This window comes from Cynocephalus volans, chromosome 7, assembly GCF_027409185.1.
Source record: "Cynocephalus volans isolate mCynVol1 chromosome 7, mCynVol1.pri, whole genome shotgun sequence".
Taxonomy (NCBI): Eukaryota; Metazoa; Chordata; class Mammalia; order Dermoptera; family Cynocephalidae; genus Cynocephalus; species Cynocephalus volans.
Window position 1 is genome coordinate 13,295,225 of NC_084466.1, and position 25,393 is coordinate 13,320,617.

The following is a 25,393-nucleotide window of genomic DNA, read 5'->3' on the forward strand; positions in this document are numbered from 1 at the left end:
CACTGCCCATGCTTCTTCTAACACCCTGAGTGTGTGTTAGAAGGTATGGCAGGGTCAAAATGAGGAGGCCTTTCTTTTTTGCCTTGTGACTTCCCAGCAGCCCTCCTGTCCCTATGTTCTGAGCAGAGGGGCAGACAGGGTGGCATCCCTGGTCTGGTTTCCTAGTGCACACTGACTCCATGATTCCCAGCCTGGGGGGACACAGCTGCAATGACGGGGGCTGGGGGATTCTCCAGTAGCTGCTGCCCACTGTCCCTGTCCGTAGTCCTGAAGCACAGTTTGGCTGGAGGCCAGTCGTCGCTGAAGTTGGCGACAGGCCATCTTCTTTCTTCCGGCCCTCCGAGTGAGGATGGGGCTAGCTCCCCCTCCTTTCCACCAACTCTGGGGCAGCACAGGGAGACCAAAGTGAAGGGTGACAATGCTCTAACGAGAGGTCAGGGAGGACACACTACCCAAGGCAGGTGGGACACCAGCCTAGTGCGTCCCATCTCAGTCTAAGAGCTGTCTCCTTGTTTGAGAATATTAGTCAGTGTCTCAAGAATGCATTTCCCCAGGACCATCCTGCCTGGATCCGGTTCCTTCCATGTGCCTGTGGGAACTGGATCTTCCCTTCCCTTTCCTGCTGCACACTGGGGTGGGTGAGGGCTGCATGACGGGGGTGGGACTCTCGGACTTTGCTTTGGTGCGACGGTGGTGTCTTTCCCTGTATCTAACCTTCAACTCCACTCACCTCTAGGGCTTCCTGCAGGACTGGAAGTGGGGAAAAGTAGACCCCTGGGTGGGGCACACACTGGGGGCCACGTAGGAAATAAGCAAATAGGGCGTAGGAGGAGGTGAAACATGAAAATAAAAAACAACTGTTTTCTATTTACAAATTTAAATAAACAGAACAGCCTTCCCCGCGGTGTTTGTCTAAGAGGAGCAGCCTTGCTGCTGTGTAGGTCATGAAAAGGTTGGTGTAGAGTTTAAAACTTCCCATTCTGTTAATTTCTTAAAGAACAGTCATCCAAAGTCTCAACACAAAAGCTCATGATTTAATGAGGAACAGAAACAAAATCTCTGATTGTTGGTGTTTCAAACTTCATTGGCGTCCTCTGGCAAGCACAAGTTGACCCTCCGCTGCTTCAATACCCTTTAGCCTTCAATATAAGAGTACATGCTGAATAGGGAACAATGGCTGGTTGTTATGTTTATTTACCCTTACTACAGGCCGGGTTAACCTCTTCAAAACAGCTTTACTAAGCCCGTTAACCACACCACCCATATGACCTGTAGCAGCATCTCTAATGTCATGCAAATCTCACAGGGGGCCATATGCACCAGCTCGGTGGCATTGTGTCTTCTTAGACGCTACAAGTTTATGGCTGAGGGAGCCCTGTCCCAGCCATACATTTACAGGGGGAAATGGGCTCAGTGGCAAACAGTTAAATGGGGAAATAAAAGAAGAGAATGGATGGTCTTGTGTTTCTGCACATTTATTTTTTAATTGCTGGCAACTGTTGACCCAAAGCATTCACCCAGATGGGAGCTTTCGGATTCACCATCTAGACGTTCAAGGATATGGCTGTTTCATCCTGGGAGCGGAGGTGAAGAGCAGTGAGTTTTGAAAGTCCATTTTTAGAAGATATCATTATAAGCCAATACAATACTTAATAACTTTTCTTTTATGCCATCTGTGTGGTTTTTATCAGATTACTAGTGAAATGGATAGGGCTTCTCAATTTTGTTATTATTTTTTAAAGGCCTGGCCTTTCTTAAGATTACTTGTGGTGTCAGCTATACAAATGAACAGCGCAGGAAACACGGACAGGAGAAGCGTGGGGGGAGTAAATGTATTCGGGAAGGATCTGTCTCATCGAAGACCTAAATTCCCTTCACAGCCCATCTTCCCCAAGATTCGATCTCCCTGTGAAATCGTAAGCCCAAATTTTAATACATTAGGAAACAACAATAAAATCATAAGCTTGGACCCCAAAGGAAGAAAGTTCACTTTTAGGGAATAACTGGCCAGTAAAGAAATAAGCAAAACGAAACAAAAATCATGATTAACATGAACTATACATGGAGTGAGGTCCCAATCCGGCACACTAACAAGTTGCCTCGAGTATTGCGGTTTGTCTTTAAGAAGCCCACTGTATATGTTCGGCCCACCCGAGGAGAGCTTCATTTAACGGATCATTTTTCCTTGATGGATGTGGCAAGCGTAACAATGTTCTGGGCCTGCTTCAGTAATGGCATGTCGATCATACTCCCTTGGAAAGTAAAGGCTCCCTGGAAAACAGAGAATACGAACTTCCTGAAAGAATGCTCAGAAATTATAGGCTTCCTTTCTGTGCACACACTTGTCCAACAAGGACATTTTAGATTCCACCTGAATTAAACTGACTTTGCTACCCAACTTTTGAGAAAGCCAAAGTAAATTGCAGGGGAGAGATTTCTTTTTTGCTCCTAAAGAGGAGGAAAAAAAAACCTTCAGTATTTTAATGAAGAGAAAAAACACACCAGACACAAGATATGGGAAACTGTTCATTTAACTCTTGAAATCAAGCAGATAACACCTGTGGAAGGAAAATTTAAGTACTTCCCTATATGGTTGTTGAAATATTGCATAGGGCTTTAAAAGCAATAATATGTTCTGGCTACTGATTATTAAAAAAAATTGTTGATGGCAAAATGCTTCCTCCTTGCTGTAACATAATTGAGGGGTGACAATGTAAGGTGATGAGAAAATGCAAGATAGGATTGTGCCAGGTAAAAAGAGATTAGTCTGTTGGAGTACACTTGGAAAAGACGATTAGAATGACCCAGGGATGTTAAGTCTGTAGCAAAAAATCGTAGGTCTGTTGAATGTTGAGACTGGAAGGCATCTCTAAGATCTCCTTTTATGTGCCCATTTTACAGGTTTTTTAAAACCTTCTACAAATACTTATTGTGTCATGTGACCTAAGCCCTGTTCTAGCTGAGGTAACTGAGGCCCAGGGGAGTTAAATGACCTTCCAAGGTCACGTGACTAAGGAAAAATTAGAGCTGGGGCTAATACTTGGGTCTCAGAACTTCAAACCTTCATTGAAGATCCACACATTAATAACAAGGCAGGTTCTTTAGCGCATCAAAAAAAGACAAACTCAATGGACGAAAGGCAGCATGTGCAGAACGCTATGTTAATGTCTGGCTATTGATGTTCTTTTAATCACTTCCTTTTGCTGCTGACAATCACAGCCCTTCATCTTAACTCTCTTTCCTTGTATCTGTTGGCAAATGTGCTGGTGTGAGTGGGGAGCGGGTGGTCTTTTGTGACCTGGAGGTAGGCCGGAGCAGTCCTCGTCCTTACAGCTGTTGGCCCATTGGCACATACTGCAGCGCACCTCTGGACTGCACAAATGCCGCTCTCAACAGTCGATGAGGTCGTTACTCAAGGCTTTGGGAATAGGTGTGCTGGCATCTCACAATGAGGGCTATGAGGTAGTAATTGAGGGATATACTTAGGATGGAGGTAAAAAAAAAATTGGCGGGGAATCCTTAGCAATGACTTTGGAATTTAACTTTCAATCATGAGAGATTTAAAAGCCTACTAGTATTAGAATTTTCACCACTAGTGCCTAAACTTCTCAGCCTTGGAACGATGCATCTGACTCACGTGAACACCTGTGTGGCCTAAAGTCCTGTACTGTAAGTCACTTTCCAACCCTCTCATTTTTACTATTTATACACCCAGATTGGTTTTTGCCCCATCTCATTCAGCCTAGAGCTAATTTTGGCCATCTCTGTGACCCTGATGAGTCTGATGAATTTGGTTAGACGTGCCAAGGAGGTGCTGTAGGTTAGCATTACATGGAGATGGGGCGTGGGTCACATGCTGTTTTACAAGGCAATCGTCTAGTTTTCTTATTGGAGTAAATGATGAAGACCAAAGGCCTCTTGATTATCTGCCCACCAAGTGGGTTAGGGTCCTGTAAAACAGCACATCTGCCCTGCTATGGCTTAAATAATAGGCTGGAGAGACAGAATTAGCATAGATGCACATGAAATCAAAAAGATGCACAGAGAAGCAAAATGACGGTTCTGGGTCTATGCCATGTTCCCCGAATCTGTTCTGAGTTCCATGTGCACATCAAAGATGAAAAATGCCTCACATAGTTTTTCAAGACAAGGAGATCATTTCTTTCTTCTGTGGTGGCAGATTATACTTGATTTCCTTTATTATGGTTAAGGATGGAAAACAAAATTTAGTATTTTTGTTCTGTTTCTCTCATCCTGCAAATTGAGGATTTTAGTGTTGAATTAGAGTGCCTAATACAAATATCCTCATGCTTTCACGCATCAACTGATGATACGGTTGGTTTTTTAACATATGGATCTACATGTGAAATGTAAATGGTCTATGATGAGGATTTGGAAAAATGCAGTTTGTCAAAAAGCTACTTCAATTTTCGGGGAAAGTTTGACATATTGCCTAATGTATGATTATATATAACCACATGAGAAATGAACATGCCATTTCAAAAAGTAGAAGGAACTTCCATCAGCTTGAAGATTCAGATTATAATTTTGTTTAAAATGCCTTTAAATAGTAACTTGTTCATGGTTAAATACTTTAACAACCACAACTCCTCCAATAATAATAGCTACAATTTTTTGAGCTGAGCAGTTACCAGTCCCGGGGCCTGTGCCTGGCACTTTACACACTTTATTTCATGTAATGCTCATAACAACAGTTTGAAGTAGATAGTATTATCTATCACCACTTAAAATTTTTTTCTTTTTCTTTTTTAATCGTGGTGAAAACACAACCTGAAAATTACCATCTTAGCCCTCTTTTAGTGTACATTCAGTAGTGTTAAATATGTTTATATGGTTGTACAACAGAGCTCTAAAACTTTTTCATCTCACAAAACCGAAGCTTGGTGCCAATTAAACAACTCACCACTTCTGCCTCCCCCCAACCCCTGGCAACCACCATTCTACTTTCTGTTTCTATGAGTTTGTATCCATTCCCATTTTGTAACTGAGGAAACTAAGGCACAGAGAGCTTAAGAAACTTGTGCAAGTCTGCCCTATAGCTTGGAAGTATAGAACAGGGATAAAACTTGTCTGTATCTGATCCAAAGCTTGCACTCTTGAAGGCTTATTGATTGAAAAGTGTTCTCTGAGTGCATTCTGTGACTCCCTGAGTCAGAATCATAGGGTGGAGTAGGGTGGAGGTGACTTATAAAATGCAGATTTCTGGGCCCAGTCCTACATGGTTTGATGCAGAAAGCCTGGACGTTGGCCAGAAATCCTCTGATGATTCTAAAGCACATTCAAGTTTGAGAACCTCTGTGTTTTAGGTCCTCCGGGTAGAAATGTTTAGGCCAGCTTTGACATGCAGGACTACAGAGTGAAGCTCTTCTAGCCTTTTGTAAATGATGCCTTTCTCTTATAAGGCATCCCCAAGCTGCTAATAATGGAATTTTCTTAGGTGCCATCAGTCATCCACACGCCATTCATCCATCAAGGGTGGACTGGGCAGCGTCCTTGTGTCAAGCACTGGGAGAGACACTTGGCATAGAAAGAGGAGTAAGACTCAACCCCTGCCCTAAAGGAGCTTACAGTTTGCTGGAGGAGACAGAAGAAAAGAAGGAGGTGCCACAAAATGCAACAAAAATTAGGGAAAAGGCCAGTGTGGTGAGCACAGAGGCTCTGAGGGCTGCAGCGGCTGCCCTGTCACCAGCCGGGCTCATTGTTGCCCGTGTGTGCTGTTCTCACAAGTGTGATATTGTGTACCCGCAGCCATGCCCCACATTCGCCACAAGAGTCGCATGGAGCTCCGTGCACAATGGGCTTTTAGTCAAGTTACCGATTGTGTTATCTGTTGTAATAAATCACTGTTCAGTCACTTTGGCACATCTTACTAGGCACATGCCTGTGATTGCAACTCCTGGCAGTGCTGGGCAGTCACCGTAGCACACTTGTTATCTGCATGGGAAGGAAAACAATGACTAGTGGGCTGTGGTTTCCCTGACACCTCAGTCACCACCCAGTGATAAGACAGGCACTGGAATAACATTCACTTTACCAGGCCCTAAAGTTGTCATGGGAGAATCCGACTTACTATTTGATGGCCAGAGTGGTGACCATGATGACAGCGATGTTGACAATACTAGTAGTATCTATGGGAAATATTCATATATTCTGCATTTCTGGCATTAGTCCTAGAGAATTGTCTTTCTCTAGAATACTAAAAGTGTAAGTATCTAGAGGCCACAAATTGATCTAATTCTTCCCTACTCTGTTTTCAAGTAACTTCTCTGGGCGTTCAGGGAGTTCTCTCTGGCACATTCCGACGATGGGATTGCTGCGACTCCCTAAGAGAGGGATTTCTCTGTCAGCGTTAATGATGTTTGAGTACAGCTGTCACAGTCCTTCTTTTTCAGGGTGACACCCTTTTCCGCTGTGGTGCTAAGTCTTTTCCTCGATGAATTAATTATTAATCTCACAACAGTTCCCAGTAAATTCCTAAAACTTTTAGTCAGTGTTGGCCATTATCAAATTTCTCTTTAAGATCTTGGCGGTGCCCTCCTTGCTAAATAAAATCTCTCAGCCCCAGCCACGACCTTCTATGATATGGCCCTTCCTTACTAACCGAGTCAACTGCTCCTGATACTCCTCAAAAAAGGGGGAGGACAATGCTCCCACAAAGACCTTCTCATGGGCACCGTTTCATTCATCTTTCTTCCCTATTTTCCAACCTATCCCACTTGGAGAGTCCGTGGACAGGCCCTAGGTTGGCCTTGGCTCCCGCACAATTTGGTTGGGACATTCATTTTAAGGATGTAAGTTGGGTTGTCAGGCACCCAAAGCTCAGTGTGGAGGCTGCCCGGCTCCTAGGCTGGCTAACAGAGGTCTCGTGGGTAGGGTTCCGGGATGTTCTTTGGGGGTTGCACTCTTCTAACAGGGAACATGCTGTTATCTTCCTAAAGCAGATCTGATGGGATCTCCACTTTCTTAAATCTTGCCTTGGCTCTCTTTGGACTTAGAGTCAAGGCAGTCTCTCTAGCAGGGACCCCAAGGCTCCTCATGACAAGACCAGGCCCTGCCCCTCTTCCAGCTTTGTCTCCTGCCAGTACACCGAGGCCCCCATGTGCCAACACACACACACACACACACACACACACACACAAACACACATACACACACACACATAACACGTACAACACGCAGAGCGCACACGCATACAAACACCTCTCCACCTCTGCTGTATGCTCCGTTCTCTGCTCTGAAGGCCCTTTCCCTGTCCAGCAAACTCCTCCTGATGCTTCAGGATGTCAGAATATGTCACCTCTGGAAAGTGTTCCCAGGCCTCCCTGGCAGAGATCATCTCTCTCCTCCCTTTCCTTATACAGCCTCCTTTAGGACAGCCCTTGTCCCTCTATTGTAATTCTTTGTACACACTCCTGTCTTGCTCACTGTGCTGTGAAGCCCTGGAGGCCGGGGGCCAGCACCCAGCACCAGCACACGCAGCTACTCAGGAGATGCTTGGTGGATGCTGACCTGACAATGGTGGAAAAAACGAAACAGACAAAGCAGAGGAGCAAGGCCAACCTGATTGCGTAGGGAGGCACACTTTCGATAGTTGGAGATTTGGGTCATTTTTTTCTTTAATTTTGGACCTTAGGAAGGGACTGTAGTTGTCTGGGCAAAGCTTTGCTATTGTGCGTGACTGCTGGGTCCCTACGTGATCAGGACATGTGCAAAGAGATTCCATCCCAGTTAGTCCCAGGGGCCTGGGGCTCTGCCTCTCTCCCACCATCCAGCTGTGCAGAAGCTCCTGGCTCATATCTGTGACCATCAGCTCATTTGTCATCCAACATGGATTCAGAGCCTACTGGTGCCTGGCATATGTGAGGCACTTGGACTTACTGAAGCAGGGAATAGGGCACACATGGTCCCCGACCTCATGGAACTTCCAGTCTGATGGGGGAAAAGGTATTAAACAAACAACTATAGAAATGACTATATCCTTGCAAGCGAGCATGCACGCTCGAAAAGCAAGGCACAGGGTAGTAGAGAAACACTTAAGAGGGGACCTAGCCTGGTCCCATGTGGCTTCCTTTGGGAAGAGATGTTTACACTGCAGAGGGTGGACTGCAGAGGGTGGGCTGCAGCTAACTAGGGGAAAGGGGCTGGAGGGGGGAGGGAAGAGAGACCAGGGCAACTGCTGGTTCGGGGTGGCCTGAGCTGGTGACTGGGAGAGTGCTACGAGAAGACAGAATCATCCCTGGTCCCCATGAGGCTTTCCAGCTCCTCTCTAACTCTTCTGCAAGTGCCTTCTGGGCCCCTTGATTTTCCCTCATCTGGTAATATTCACTAGTCAGCTGGCCAACACTTGCTGAGCCTCCAATAGGACATAGTGGCTAACCTCAAAAATTGTACAGTAAAGTTGGGTTGGGGTCAGGTTAACTCATGCAGATGGCCTAACAGTCAATGTGCAAGGGAGTACATCACATCTGTGGAGCTACAGAGAGAAGGTGCCATTGAGATGGGGGCAGTTGGGCCAGGGAAGAGCTTTGAAGAACAGGTACTTTTAAAGTCAGGTTTAGAAGGTCAGGGATGCCAACGAATGTCAAGAGAGGGGCATGGGGACCTGGGAGACGTACGGGGGAGGAAGCGTGTGTGGGGCTGGCTTTCTCTGTCTCTGGCCACCAGTGATTCAACAGATAAGCAAAATGAAGGAACACAGGATGAGATACTGGATCTTTCTCTGGATTGTCTATCACTGAAGAGGTTTCTCTAGGGCCCAAAAAAAGGGAGCCTAACATAGCCTAAAGTAAAGCAGTCTGGAAGAGAGAAAACATTTTAAAATATTGGTTCTGCTACTCATTAGCTGCTTGGCTTTCCTAGGACTTCATCTCGACCAGATGAAGCTGGTCTGAAACCCGGTGGAATCGCTGTTCTTGCTGCTTGCACCGGCAGGCCCAGATGTGCTCCCTCCTGGACCCCGAGGGAGGAAGCTGAACCACCGGTTTCCTTTCCTTTGTTCTGGGCATCTGCCCTCTGTGCAGAGGTGGTCTGGTGACCAATAACAGGAAAGCTAGGAGCGGGCCTAGCCCAACTCAGCCTTGCTTGGAGTGGGACCGTCATGGACAGGTTGGCCCAGCACTGGCCCTCTGGGGGTCCAGGGGAGGGGGCAGAGATAGGGGAAGAGATGTCGTTTCCCTTTGAGGAAGAAATAGGAAGACTCCCGTAGCAACTGTAGCCTATACACTAGTTAACTATAGCCTTCAGTAAGCCCTAGGATATTAGTTTCCAAACTGAAAATTGGGCGGCAATATTATTAGGAAGACCCATTCCCCCCCACCCTGAAAAAGAGGTTTTATTTGATAGTACTTTATATGATCACAAAATAGTTTCAAAGACATTTTCTCACTTGTAGTAGGAAGGCGTGATTACTTCAGTTTTACAGATGCAAAAACTGGGGCTCAGTATCAGTTAACCCTTTTAAGGAACTTATGAGAAGGATAGGATTCAAATCTAAGGCTTTTCACCCCAAATCACCAACTCTTGCACTAATCAGTGCGCCCCAAAGTGGGGCTGATAACTCTGGTACCTGAGATGATGATAGAAAAATACTTTTAGTAATAAAAAAATTTTAATATGTATTTACTTTGTATATGCTACATATTTAAAATGTTTATTTTGATGTAGTTTATAAAAAGCAACTAGCACATCCTAACTGCTATTTCGGAGATATTATTACTTATGATGAGGGTGATAAAAGTAACCCAATATAGGTAATGTGCAGATAAGCAAATATCTGAAAATGCAGCTTTAACAACTGAATTTGGGAAAAACTGAAATGGAACATGCTTTCATCCTTAGTTTTTCTTGAAAGCTTTAACTATAATTTTTATGATATTGAAAATACTAAAATAAAGTAATATGTGAGTGACATTTTGTCTTAAAAAAAACAAAGTATTTATTAGGAGGACTGAAGGAAGTGACATTTGATCCTTGCATATGCTTATGAATATCAGTAACCATTTTATAGATAAACATCTTTGAAAATGGTCATGAGGATAGTAAAAGGCTATTACCAAAGACCTGGGAAATAAAGAACTTTTTTTTAACGCTTTAAATTATAGTGATAATTTTATAGATATTTTAATAGTATTTTGAATTAAAATTCAGCCACCATATACTCCTATGTCCAGATAATTTACAGATGCTAATGTATCTCTACGTGAAATTTCTAAAAGTTCAACTGAAGTCATTCAACGTGGACAACAATTCACATTGTGCTAATCTGTCACTTGCACTATCACTGGAATTCAGACAGATGACATTTCCTGGTCTTTGATGGGAAGCTCTTTAAATGATTCATAAGAATATAACAGTTGGAATATCTGAAGGGGGTTGGTTTTGCACATGATTGGGGTGTGCAGGGAGAACTTGGGCAGGAGCACCGTGCTGAGCTGCTGGGGAGGACCCCTTCAGCCCCGCCTCAGAGCACAGGAGCAGAGAGGCGGTGGAATGCGGGGGACCCTGCACCCCAGGCAGCACCGCGGATTTATTTTCCAAGTTCTGAAAGGTGGAAAAGCCTCGAGAAGCTCCTCCTTATCCCTCCCATCCCTTCCCCCGACTTTCCCCTGTAGCTCTCTGGCTTTCAAAACCACAGAGCCATCAACGGGGAACGGAAGGGAGGCCCTCCTTTGCTCCCGGTGCCATCCACCTGCCAGGTCAGTGCTGGCCTGAGAGGATGCGGGGACCATCTGCTCCACGCAGCCCCTCTGTGACTTTCCACCAAACAGAAATAGGAAACTTTCCAGGATGGGCACATTCTGAGGGAGTATTCGGTAGCCAGCGGCTGGAGCAAAAGGGTCACAAAGATACATGGAGAGAAAGGGTCTTGCTTTTCTGGGCTCCCCTTTGAGGCAGCTTGATGTGGAGGTGAGGAATATGGTCTTTGGGCTCAGATGCATCTGAATTTGAAGCCAGGAATGCCTTTTCCTAGCTGTGTGATCCACAGCAAACAAAGTTACCTTTCCTGGCCTCAGTTTCTTCATCTGCAAAATAGGGATGATAATACCCCCCTTGCAGGGGTGTTGTAAGAATTAAGATAATGTATACAATGGCCTGTCACATAACAGGCTCTCAGTAAACGGGAGCTGTTACTGCTACCACCACTGACACTACTGTCACCATTGCTGCTTGGTGTTACTGTCATGACTGCTACCGCTACCATTACCAATACTATGACCTCTACTCTGATCACTATCACCAATACCACGATCACCATCTCCATGATCACTGCCACCACCATGGCTACTAGTACTGCTACTGTTATTCTTGGCCAGAGATTATTTAATTCCATTTTATCACAGCAAGGCCCAGTGAGCACAGCATTTGAATTATAACAGGACTTTATGATTTCAGAGGAGCTTTAAGAGCTTGAAGAGTTTGAGAACCATCCTTGTTTTTGAAAATACAATGAGTAGAGGCAGATTCATGACCCCTCTAAACTCTTATAAATCATAGATTTAGCCATCTCTTTAAGAAACTGGACTCAGGGGTGCTATATATTTGGCAGAGCATCAGTACGAAAACAAATTTTCAAATAATTTAATAATTAGAATATCAGTTGGAAGAGATACTAATCAAATGCAGATGATCTGAAATTGGGGTCCTGGCTTCTACCACAAAAGGAGGTACTGAAACAGTGGACAGACATTTTCAGCAGAGGACGGACAGGAAAAGGAAGAGGTGTAGCAAAGACGAATGGCCAGATGCGTTTGTTAAAAAGGACTAAATTCCTTGGAATGTGGAAGTTGCATGGATATAAAATGAATAGACAGCATTAGCATTTTGCTTTTTAAAAAGGGAGCATGAAATTATTTAGCTTTAGCCCTACATAGGAAATACAGAAATTCATGTGCTGTACTTGGTAAGATTAATCTGGGACTTTACCACGAATTTCAGGAAGTCAGAGGAGAAAAGCAAAGCAGGTTTGGAAGATGGATTTGGCAGGAGCAAGGCAGGAAAGGTCAAGGCGACTAAACAGTAGGGAGGAGAGCTGAGGTGAATGTTTGGGTCAATTATCTTAATATGTGACTGGTACCAAGTCGTCTACTTGCCCAGATGGAGGGTCTCGGTGGACCAGAGCCATCCTTACTTCACATACCGATAGAGAAGCCTGAGGATACCTTCTGCTTTTTAAAATACTTCTCAGAGCCTACGAAATGTAGGCAGCAAGATTTATCATAAAAAATATTCAGGCAGAATGATCAGATAGAATAGACAAGTCTTTATTTTAAATATCTTTTGATAATTTAATCAAGCCAAGAATGCCACATAGAAAGCTATCTACTGAGGTGAAAACAATTGGATTTATAAGCAAATTGAAATCTAAAGGAGTTTCCACACTTGCCAGCACAGTGGACTTTGTGCTTAATTTTCTGGATTTTTTTTTAATGGCTTTATTGAGGTATGACTTGCATACCATAAAATTTACCCACCGTATCATTTGGGATTTTTTAGCAACTATATAGAGTTCTGCAACTACCTTCTCCATCTCAGATTTCTTTTTTGAAACCAGAAATCTTGTTTCAAAAAATTTTTTTAGTTTAAAAACCAACATAAATATATAACAGACCAAATGTTTAATATTTTTATTTAATTTCAAATATTTCATAGCAAATTTAAGCTGCCTATGAGAAAAGCAGATGATGAATGCCATTTTACAGCAGTTGGCGGCTAAGACCAATAATACGAAAGGTCCTCGATTTCATACACTGTAGGCTTATTCTTCCTTTGGAAAACAGATTTAAATGAACTAACATGAACTAGAAGATACTTTGAAAGATTTACTAAAATACTGATACATTTTTCAAAATACAATTGAGGAACAATAACTGATGAAAAAATTTTCTTTCAATTTTTCTAAACAGCAGCAAAAGGACAGTATCATGTACATTGCTAAAAGCACAACCAATAATTTATTTCTAGCACTGTCAGAAACCTGCAAAACAATTAGATAAATAGTATTTACTAAATGTGTTTCTTGTTCCTGTTTCTGTCCAAGATACTGCAGCGAGGTATGTGCTACAGTAGAGAGTTCTTTACTGTCTATAGCAGTGGGGAGAAATGGCCTCACTAATGGAAAAAAATAGAGAATTATCGAAATGCTTGATTTATATTTTTAAGATTCCATTTACCTGCTTTTAATATAGAAAATTATGACAAAATTCTTTAATAAGCACAACAAAAAAATTTTTTTAATGCTCTGAACTTCTCTATTATAATCAGTTAAAGGAGAGAAGGCAAGAGATGGCAGTGGGGTGTGGAGATGATATATGGTGAGAAAGAAAGAGATTTAAAGAAAAAGAGGAAACAAAGAATTCATGGAAAGGAAAAGGCGGGAGCAGGAGGAAAGATGTACGCAGAAACATCCACCCAGACCACACGTGGGAGAAATACGGTAAGAGGAAAAGAGAGAGGAAGGTGTCCAAGGAGTACAATGATCCTGTCATGGCCCTTGCTTGGATCTTGCTCTCACCGACGTTGAAAGCCATGGTGAGTCTGTGCAACCACAGGTAGAACTGAAAACATGACCTTGGGGACCTAGCCTTTGAGCGAGGTGAAACTGAGCTTTGGGCTAGATCTGCCTCTTTGCCAAAGTCCCCAGTCTTGCCCTGGCAGCTTCCAATCTGCTTTGGGAGACTGAGCGAATGATAAAGAGTAACGTGGAATGGGATTTGCAATGAATGGAGCCAGAAAGCCTTCCTGGGGCCAGGCGGGTGGACAAGGCAGGGCGGAATTGCCAAGGAGGAACCGTGGAGGGAAGGACAGGACTTCTTGGCTGCGGAGGCTGAGAACACGGGTGATCTGTGTTCCTTCCTTCCTCATCAGTTTCTGCTCATGCCCCCCAAAAGATATTAACGTGAACTACCTAAATCCACACTTTAGTTGTGACTGAATACTTTTACGGTTCTATCTAGGTCCGGTCATTAGCATGGGTATTCATTGTAATCCAGCTGGAACCACGTTTATGCTAACTATGCTCATAACTTTATTTACAAACTGAGTACTGAATTCTGTCACAGCTCGATCACCACCGTGGCCGTGAGTGACATTGGGCAACTTCTGAACCCTTGCTGGGGTTCATTGTATTTATTTGTAAACTAAAGGGATTTCACCAGAAGATTTCTGAGATTTCATCCAACTAAAAGAATGACAGTTTTTAAAATTGAAATTGAGCCAAAAAAAAAAAAGTCTGAAAAAATGTAACGTAAACTAGAATTTTAAAAAATTCGATTCAAATATCCTTAAGAATGTGTTTTAACTAAGGCCAATGCACTTTTAAAAGCTATCAGATTTAACCTACATTTTAACAATTTCCTTATCCTCAATTGCCACTAAAAAAGAAAAAGGACCTAGATCATGATGAGCACTAGGATTAAATTACCTTGCTTAAATGTTTAAAAACGAGCAATTTGGTGTTAATCAAACCAGTCTTAAAGTAATCATTGGCAGACCCTAAGCTTTTTCGAACAACTGAACTTTTTAAAGTCAAAATTATGGCAGATAGTTTTAAAAATACTTAATGAACAAGGAAATAAAAAGAGAAACGCAATTACTAAAACTCTCAGAAGCAGTTATGTCCCTCCATCTCTCACGTTCACTAGAAATCACTTGGTTCTGATTTAGCGTTCCTGCTCACAAATAAAGGGGAAGGCTGCGGGTGGTGGGGTGGGTGGGTGTGGGAGGACACACTGTCGCCTGTTAGTGGAATCCACTCTCTCAGTTGACAAAGACAACAACCAAATCTTTAGATGGTTTATTTGATCTGTGTGAAAGAGTGGCAGTGGGATTTCTGGCACTTGAATAAGCGGAAACAATATTTTTGGCTAGAGAGACTTCTCCTGAGTTCTCTCAGGGAGCCTTCTAGAAGGCCATCTGGACCAAACAGTATTTCTTTTGTAAAACCCTGCATTTGGAAACACAAATGAAAGGTGTGTGTGCCACAATCAGATACCTATGAAAATAATTTGCTTTCAACGTTTGGGTGAGGGGGGGATTCATTACTGTTTGTAAATTTTCTAGATGAAAAGACTTAAACATGAGGAAAAAATATTTTCTTTTTTCTTTTTTTTATTAAGAGATAAGAACCCAATTTATATTCCAGTAAAAGATGTGCTTGTTAATGTATACTTATTAATTCGCACTTTTGTTCTCTCATGAGTGAAATTAGAATGCTTCAGTTATGTGTGATATTTACAGTTATGATGTCAGGTAGTGACTTTGTTTTTGACCTTTATAATTGTTAATTGAACCTAGATTTTAAAGATGAATACTTCCCCCCCATCCTTGGTCTTTAGCTAGCTTGTGAAGCTATAATGAATGAAAAATATTGAAAAATTTAAACTAAATCCTTCCCAAACCAAATAATGCATTGACAGCAATGATATGAGTCAAGTAGAGTGTTTGGAAAACTGGAAATGAAGCAAAGCCATATTTGTTGCTAGATACGGCAGAAATACGAATGCTCCAGCCAAAGTACCTTTAAACACCTATCGCAGCTAATACATTTTGCTATTCCTTTTCGTTTTTCTGTTAGAGTTTCCATTTGGAAAGAAATGGTAAATTCTTACATTAAGATTTCCTGTGATTAGTGATCATTTTTAAAAAGCAACTGACTGTTTTCGTTAGCTGTCATTTTTGCCTGAAGTGATGAATACAGAAAGAGAAAAAAATTATCACTAAGTTCACCATATACATGTGAAAAAATACACAGTATCATACATACTTGAGTGTATCTATGTTATATAACTATGTATTCTATCATATGTATTTATTTATATACAAATTATAGTTTCTATTGATATAAATTAAGTAGTTATTTGCTTGAGATGTTTACAATGATCCAATTTTCATACTATATAAAATTTTAACTTGATAAAGAACTGTTAAAAATCGTATTTCTTTAAAAGCACTACTAAATTCAGTTTTCAGTGGAGAATTTTCAATATTATTGGAATCACCATTACTATGAAAAATGACATCAAAAATGGAATTAACTTTTAAGAAAATCCTGTATAAATTTAAAATAAATCACATGGTGGCGATTTATCCAGGCTAAAGTATTATACCAAAGAATTTGAAGCTGAAATAATTAATGATACACAGATTATATCTCAAAATACATTTTTCTAAAAGGATGGAAGAGTCAGTTTGATGAATATTGTGGATGCAGACCTCACAAATAATGTCAGCTAAATTAAATATATTGTAGCTTATGAGAATTAAAATAGGAGCACAGATTACATGGCAGGTTTAAACGTTTCCCAACAGATTTTAATAACAGAAGATAACTTTGAATCCCTAATGTCAGTCTATAGCCCTAATTCTTCTTAATGGGGACTGTTGTGCCAGGCACAATTCTTTAGCCTGAAAATATCTTTCAGTTTCCCAAAACAAAGCAGCCACAAGTATCACTATCTGCCAAACAGTGATAGATTACATGAGCTGATTATTATGTTTTTAATTGTAAAGTGGTTTTCACCTGACATTACACTAAGGGGGTCAAACTTTCCTTTGAACTTCTAATTAAAATAAAGCAAGCAAAAAAATTCTGTGATACCAAAGACTGACCCTAATAATTTACCTGCTCATGACCTAAGTATTCCATGAATTTTGTTACTTAAAGAGGACAGGAAGAAAAGGTAGAACTTTTATTTTATAATAATAATAAGCATTATTATTACTAAAGAAAATGCAAATGACCCAGTATTAAATGTGAACTTCAGCTGTATGCTTAGTCTCTCGGGCAGCATATAACTTAAGATGGGAGCAGGAAGAAGGAGAGAAAAGCAAAGATACATAATTTTGTCTCATTGGGTCATTTCTACTTAAAAGCATACTTGAATGAAATTTTCATCAGAGGGGGAAAAAAAGGTCTTTTAGGAATTTATGAGTGTCTCCTTAGGACACAAGCCATCAGTTTCCCCTCTTTGAGAGAGGCATCTGTACTTTGGACAAAGTATCCGAGGGTTCATGTTTTCATCAGTGATTCACATTTGAAATAAAATAGATTAGATGTTTGTTGGAAGCAATACTTTATACACTGAGCCACCTATTTATATGAAATCTTTACAAACAGAACCCACATTATTTAAACCCCAAGATCCCCTCAAGACCCAGAGTCACCTACCTGCAGATCCAATTTTTGTGACCAGCCAGTTTATAGGCAAAGTGAAAGAAACATGCTAACTGGATAAAATAACCATATGTCCCTACTGGAAGCCCCATTACTTGAATCATTTCAACCTTGCTAGACAAAGCACCAGGAGAATTTGCTGTAGGAAATAAACCTCCATGAATGGGGCAGGGAAGAAATTACCTAATAGTTGGTCTCCCCTCTGCTCTAATTTCTACAGTTCTGTGTTAAGAAAAGCCATCCTGCCACACTGTTGTGAAAGCTTATGCCCCAACAAGAGGGTATTTCTTGTTAAGAAGAAACAGCTCTAAATTTAACATTTAAGTTGCCATCATCAAAAGGCATGGACAACTTTGGGACAATTTTCCCCAAGAACAATACTTTCAAGATTCAATGGAAAAGGGTTGTTTTCCTCTTTCAAGAACTTAAATGCCAGGAAAAGAGTGTGGTTTTGGTTTGACTTTTATTTGCTGGCTCCTGAAATTTAGGATAACCTCTCCCATACCCCTAACTGCTTTGCATTGCAAGTGGCCTCCTTGAATGCCATCCAACGTGAAACCTAGTCTGGACGGTAAATGGAGGCAGTGCTAGCCCAGACTGGAATTCTGCTCTGTCTGTCATTTCAATGGTCCACATGCTGCCTTAGTTTACTATTTCAGTAGAAGCGTTTAGCACATGCATATCCACAGCTGGCATGAGGTACATAGCAGAGGTATGGAGCAGTTAGTGCATGTGTGCATAGGCAAGGACACGAGGAGAGTATGTGGAGATATTAGTGTATAGGAATGAAAGAGTCCGTGGCTCTTCTCTCTGGGTAAATATCTCTGTTTATTCATGGGAGATCTTGACTTTGGGGTTAAGATAGAGAAATGGACATAAAATACAGGGTTAACTGAAAAGTATTTTTCTATCAAATGCATTATTTTTCTGATGGCCACTGCTGTTGTGAAATGTACGGATGCTATTTATTATGAAATTGGTATAAGTCCAAATTGGATGTTTCCAATGTAACATATTCTGCCTTTGGATATTAAGTGTGAATTGGTGCAAAAATGAGCCTGCCTGTATGTCAATGTGAGCATGCATGCATGGGAGGGTTGAGGACAGCCCTTCATAGGGAATGACCCATTTAATATCGTTACACACTTTCGCCAGTCCTGGGATTTTCAGGTATTCTTACTACAAGGAACACTTTTCACATGGATGTCACAGGTTCACCAATGAAAATCAGTTTTTTTCTTCCTTTTTTTTTTTTTTGTGGCAGGGGGACATTTAGAACCTTAATAATTTTCCAATATTCTTTCTCTCCTAAGTAATTTTGCATTGTAGGTATCAAAATTTCACTCCTTACAGAAGTCACAAGGCTGAGTTTAGAGATTACCTTTAGGATGGATTTATAAATGCAACTTTCCCTCCTATCCTCTTAAAAAGAGGCAAACGGTATTATTGCAAATAACCTTTAAGATAATTAACTGACAATGCTGCAGCTAGCATAAAATCTTCCTTCAGGCGACACCTAATTTAAGTGTTACTGGCACAAAGTGGAGACAGATTGTGCATTACCACTGCAATATTTACATAGCAGAAACCCACAGAGCAGGAAACGCGAGGCTCAATGATGCACTAAATTAGGAACAACCGTACTCCAGTGTTAATTTGCTTTTCATTCTATCCAAACAGGTCCAGAAATTGGTACAAACACATATACAACCTCCCACTCTTAAATGACTAAACCGGGGGAGATTTTTGTACCCCCCTCCCATATTAAAATAACTTGAAATTTATTTCTTTTCTCCACAAGAACCATTTTGTCAAACTGTGTTTATTTCATTACAACTTGCTCTCTCTTTGATCTAAAATTATTGTCATGTGAATGCTGCACCAAAGTATACAGAGAAAAACTAAACAGCCTTCTCCTATTTTCTCTAGGGCTGCCAATGTACTTTATGAAAAGAACAAAATGAGAGACTTGAGAGCCAGTTAGTGAAATATCTAGAAACACCGGCAGGGCAAATCTACCTTAAGCAATTTTCTCACTGATGAATGTTGTTCTCTCTCCCACCGCCTCAACAGTGAATTTTTAAAAACCATTTAAACAATTTTTTTTTCATTCTTCCCCACAGTATTTTAAACATGCTTCACCCAAGGCATTAACAAAACATTTACCTTCCCTAATTGCTGATGTTCTTTAAAGGCAGCAATCAGCTCTTCAGCCCACTTAGTTTTTTCAGGGGAAGGAGAAAACTGCTCCTGGACCACCGCAATTTGGTTAGGATGGATCACTTGCTTACCTATAAGCAGATTAATAACACAAGAACCACAAAACAACAAACAGATGTTCAAACAAAATGTTTCCACCGTGTGAGGTTCCTGAATGCCTCACAGACTGAATGTTAAATAACTAATTTAGAACTTTTTTAAAGGAAAAAACAAAACAAAACAAAACCTGCAATCAAGCAGGCTTTTCCAGAATACCACATAAGAACAAATAAAACAATGGAAGTAATTGTGTTTCCGATCCTTTAGAAATGCCACCTTAGTGCAGATAATCTCTCATTTTTAGTTACAGGTGGATTGACTAGGCAGCTCGCTGAATAACTGCTTTGGCTGGGATTTTAAGGATAATGTCTGCAAATTAGAGCAATTATTTTGAATTAAAGTAGAAAAAAATTAAATTAGAATTCTTTTGAATTTTATAAATTGTCTTTTTCTTATTTTGTAGGATTATGCCACCTTCCACAATTTCTTCTAGAAGTGGTCTGTTGGTTTTCATAAAGCTTACAGAAGCAGATGTTACGACCATATTAACATCAAATACTGTCTTACAATAATATATTTAATTTTCTTTCTTTTAGATGAATATAATGTATAATTTCTAACCCCTAAAAAAATTGCATTTCAATGAAAATATTTTATTCAGTACTGTAAAGTAGAAGGCAAATTTGAATCCTGTGGCCTCTAGATTACTCCATTAAAGTTTTTTAAAATAAAATAATTACGGAAAGTTTCTCTATTTAAAAACATATCCAGATTCTCCCTTTTGGCTTGCAGAATGAAGATTAGGTATTTCCCCCTTTATAGAAGAACATTACACATCCAGAAGAAATCCTATCTCTGTAGAAATATCTTCCAAAAAGATTTATGATTATTTTTGAAGTTTGAGGATTTTAAATAAAATCATACAAAGATAAGAGTCACAGGATTCTGTGAAATCATGGTCATTAAAAAAACATTTAGCAATCAGGGAAGTTTGGAATCTAATCAGGTCATTAATAAAATGCAAATTAATTTAATGTTATAATAATGATGAGATATTTTATTACATGATAAAGTTATGGACATGTTTGTTTCTTTAAAAATGAATGTACCTTTAATGACCACTTACTCTGCTAAATATATTTGTTGGTCTATCAATTTGCTTTGCTTTTGAAATAGTTGTTTTAACATTTAGCCAGTACAAATTATGTCCTTGATATTTTATAAAATGTAAATTCCTGTTATTGTCATTATTCTGTTGTCAGAAAGAGGAGCAATGTTTGTAAAATTTTTTTTTAGTGTTTCATGAAAAGGTTCATATAGGTAAATATAACAGTATCTTTTCTTTACAATGGCATAATTAAAACATCTTCACATTGCTATTTCATTCATTTTTGTCAGCATATGAGTAAAACATTCAAAAGCTATATAAATAAAGATGCTTTAAATTATTTGAGGGATAATTTCTGGGAACAAATAACATGAATGATGACAAATGAGGGCTTTTTTCAGTAGCCGGTATTGAGATTATATAAGTAATCTAATAGTTGTTACTATATTGTTAATAAAGTATGTCAGTTCTGGTAGTCATTTCCTACTAATTGTTAGACCTGAATTTCATAATTTATGTACATAATTTACACTGATGTGTAAAAAGCCAGATTTCATGGGAACTTCTTGGTTATAGGTACTATAATTTGGGGAGCAAACATAAAATACTTAAAATACTGTGAAGTTATTGATGGCTCTCAAGTACACCTATCTTTTGGCAATGAGGCTAATTTTAAGAAAGATATGTATTAGGTTTTAGAAATTCCTGAATATTCATATGTAAAGTTCTCTTTTGTTGCATCTTATATATTTTAACAACTGTATAACAGATTTTAATACCATGTGGGAACGAAGCAAATATTTTATACAGAAGAGTTGTTATTGACAAGTTACTGAGAGGGTGCAAAATTGGAAGACATTAAAATTTATGACCATGAAATCCTTTTTACAGTACCACTTGATATATCATGCTTTAAATCAATACCTGTCAAGTCTTTTAGGTAACTGTATGATGGTGTCATTTTTGTCTTCTACAAAAGACTGCAAAAAAGAAGAAAACCTATAGTGCTTCATATTTATAATCTATCTTCTCAGCATGTAGTACTGGAGTAACTATAATGACTAAGTCAGCTGTTAAAGCTGTATTCCAAGATTTAGTTTTGGTTTCTTTTTATAAAAAAATTCCCAAAGTTAATGGCCATTTATATAGCCAAAGCATTGATTTAAAACCATGTTACATGGATTATGACCCCATGAAACAATGGCTGCAGAAGAGAACCCATAGCACACTGTTTGGTGCAGGGCTAACTTTTTAAAACTGCAACTCATTAAAAAACACATAATTTTTAAAAGTACAGAAAATCCTTATAGCAAAGACTCAGTCTTCCTTACCAGTGTTATGGATAGCACAGTACTTTCATTGGGTTTTAAACCTTCCAACCACCTAGTTCAGATAGGGTATGCATCTTTCCCTTCCTTTCCCCCCCACTTCCTTCCTTCCCCCATTTCCCCCTCTCTTCCTTTCCTTCTTTCCTATTCTTCTTTTCCTTCCTTTCCTCCCTTCTTACGTGAAGTCCAAGGTATAGCAATTAAATGCAAAACAATTAGGACAAACAGATCATGAGTGGTCTAAAATGCTCATTAAAAAAGCATTTATTTTTGTAAAATACTACAAATAATCTCCTATCTTTATGATCAGATTACCTTTTATTGGTATGTAGAAATATAACTGGGACAACAAAGACCTTCTCTCTAAAAATTGGAAAATGGCTATGAAGTGTGGCTTCCTAGTTTACCGCCTCGATCACTTGAATATATAATGGGCTGTGTGCCCTCTGTGCCTCGCATTCTCCCTGCCTCCATTTTTTTGTGATTTAATACTCCCTGTTGTGGAGAAACAATAGTACCAGGTCCATAAGCTCCTCGTGCTGAGTTGGGCACAGTCTAGACGTTTAAACCTGATTTGAAAGAGCTCGTCTTCTGCAATTGAATTAGGGACCAATTTAATTCAGTCCTGTATCTTGGAGGAACTCTCAAGCTCCCTTAGAAATTCTGGAGCAAACATTTACCCCAGAGGGGGCCGAGGAGACCCAGGTTATCCTGAGTGATGGTGACAGAGGCCAGTGTCAATTCGGTGCTTTCTACTTTTTATTGAATTAGGTCCCATTTCAGAGCAACATCTGGCTGCCTGGCAGCCAGTGCCACACATTTTAGGCCAACAACATCAGGCTCTATTAGATAGATTTCATGGAGGTTTTCTCCAACTTTTCCATTTGGGCCACATCCTAACCAGTCATTGGAAAGAGGCAGGGACAAGCACAACCCTGTGCATGTGGCAAAGGGATTCCTTTCTTTCTCAATCACTCTTAAATATAGGGAAGATTCCTTTATTAACAGTCCAGATAATTGAAAAATATTTCTCTATAAGGGATCCCATTTATTTATTTTTAAAATTGAGGAGAATCATCTTTACTTTAGCTCTTTATGTTAAAAACACAAGAACAAGTGTCAGAGCTTTATTTAATTCTAATATAACATTAAAATTGCTTCTTAAGTCTTTCAATTTTATTTTGAGTTAAATCATCATCCATTAAGATGTCTTTTACCAAATTTGAGGCGACTTTATGAAACATTCCTTTCAGTCACCTCTAACTAGATACATTTTGAACATGTTTTAAAAACGAATGTCAGGATGCTTATCTCTTTTCTGTATTATTTGGGTACATTTGTCATATTAATATTTTTAGGACTTTCAATGCAAGACAAATAGGAATCAAAGAGCTCAGTGGTGATGGTTTCCATGATTGCCAGCGCGTGTGTGTGTAACTGCACACACGTGTTTATGTGTAGAACCCTATTGTGGTTTTAAAAAAATAGCTTTCTGTTGCAAGAACACACTTTTCGGTTGCTCCCCTGGCTCGTGGAGATCTAAGTGGTCGGGCATTACTAATCGGCAGATACTGCCTGTGCCCCAGACTGGAGTGTAAGGGACCTGCTGGTCTTAGTGCCAGCCGACACCCGTAGGTGTCACCAGGTTCACAGACACTTACTGGGAGGTGGGAGAGAAAGAAGGGGCTTGAAGTGGCAGAAAAACAAAAAAGTAGTTTTGAGTGAAAAAACAAATTAAAGAAAATATCACCGAAATTTTTTTTAGAAATGATTTAATATTTTGAATATTTTAGGAAATTTTTCTTCTACCTGTCAACCCAAATTCTTATGGCAATTCACTCAAAACACTTCTGTAACAACCTCATCCCCTCCCCTTAGGTCATCCCAAACTGCAATCAACAAAATACTTAAGAGGACAGAAAAAAAACCAATAACTGATATAAAGAGAAACTAAAATGAGTGAGTTGTTTTTTGACTTGCAGAGCCAGTGAAAAACATGACAATTTGTTTGGCAGGCTGTTATCCTGCATGGCTTTTTCATGTTTCAAATAGTGGAATAAGTATATGAGATATCTGATGGCATTAGAAACAGTAATTTCTGGTTAAAGTTCTATTTTTCTGGAATGTTTGCTAATGTAGACACTGATTTCTAAGATATCAAGAATCATACCAGTGAATCCCATTGCGACTCCTTCTCTCGACTGTCGGAGAAGCCCGTCTACATCCCGAAAGTCAATGTACACCAGATCTATGGCTTGTAGACCAAAGGCCTTTGCGACGACAATAATCTTTTGTCGGGCATAGAGAATATCCTGGGTTTCTTTACTACTTGTTGCACCTGAAAATGGGATGTTGACAGAAAAAGGAGGCTTTAACTTTGGAAACTGAACCCAGATGTTTATTATAAAAACTCAGTTTGTAGAGACATCTATGTCTCCCTGGGAATTGCTTCCAGCAAAACAGTTATTCAAATATAAATGAAGAGAGGGATACGTGGAGGCAAAGGTAAGTCTCATATGTGTCTATTTAACCGGCCGGGCATTTTGCAATATAATTACTTCCACATGCATTAAGAAAAGGCCCCTCCCCTTCAGGAGCTAGAGTCAGGGTCACAAGTACTCCCGATATATTTTTGCCTCTTGTCACCGCTATGGAAGTGTCAATCCAAAGACAGCACCAAAAAGGTGGCCCAGCAGCTGTGCAGGGAAATAGTTAACCTCTCCCACCGAGCACAGAGTTGCGGTGTTGTGGTGGCACTGCCCTGTCCTAACAGAGGTGCCGAGCCAAGCACTCTAAGCTTCAGCATCTGGAGGGAGAACTAGAGGGAATGCAAGGACACATGTTGAGAGAGGCAGAGACTGTCACTATGCCTTCTGTAGCCCACTGAACTGTCGGATACTCAAAAGTCTCCTGGAAAGACTGATATTAAAATAAATTCCTGCTTTTCACCCTGCAGGCAGATGGGTGTCACTGTTTATATTTGAACCATGACACTCACTGCTCAAGGAAAGTGCCTGTCTTCAGGTCCCTAGGACTGTGCTTCTGCAAATGCTTTCTGTGGCCTTGGCCTCTTTTCTGGATGTCCTCACAGTCTCAGGTTGCACAAACACCCAGACCAGAAGCACAGTGCTCGAGGGACGGTGGAAATCAGTGAAAACCAGCATGGTGTCTCAGCAAATAGTTAATAATCAGAGTGCTGAAATATATTTTAAGAGAAATTTAAGGCCTATTTAAAATAACATTTACATACTACATGTAATGTAGAAAATAAGCCATTAATGCAAATGTGAAATTGCCTTAAATTTGTGTTACAAGCCTAGACAGCCCTCAGACTGATGTGAAAACAAAATATTTAAGCAACAACGAGGTTGTTCACATAATATATTTATTAGGAGTAAAGTAGATGCTGTATATTCCTGAACATGCCTGGGGCTGCAACAGGCTTTTTATTAGTTATTTTATAAACGAACAGAAGAAATAATGTAGTGTTCTGACAGAGGACAGCTA

The 25,393-nt window shown here is 40.1% G+C and overlaps 1 protein-coding gene across 2 annotated transcripts in view; it reads right to left on the reverse strand.

The window, feature by feature from the left end:
• Positions 1-1,014: 1,014 nt before the first annotated feature.
• The window catches only part of CLYBL (citramalyl-CoA lyase), a 226,457-nt gene continuing 202,078 nt past the window's right edge, over positions 1,015-25,393 (reverse strand). For both annotated transcript variants that reach the window (XM_063103081.1, XM_063103080.1), the window contains 3 exons: positions 24,057-24,224; positions 19,358-19,482; positions 1,015-2,271 (listed from right to left, as the gene is read on the reverse strand). In XM_063103081.1, the coding sequence (XP_062959151.1) occupies positions 2,176-2,271; positions 19,358-19,482; positions 24,057-24,224 (389 nt within the window). In that variant the 3' untranslated portion in view covers positions 1,015-2,175. The remainder of the gene's footprint in view (positions 2,272-19,357; positions 19,483-24,056; positions 24,225-25,393) is intronic.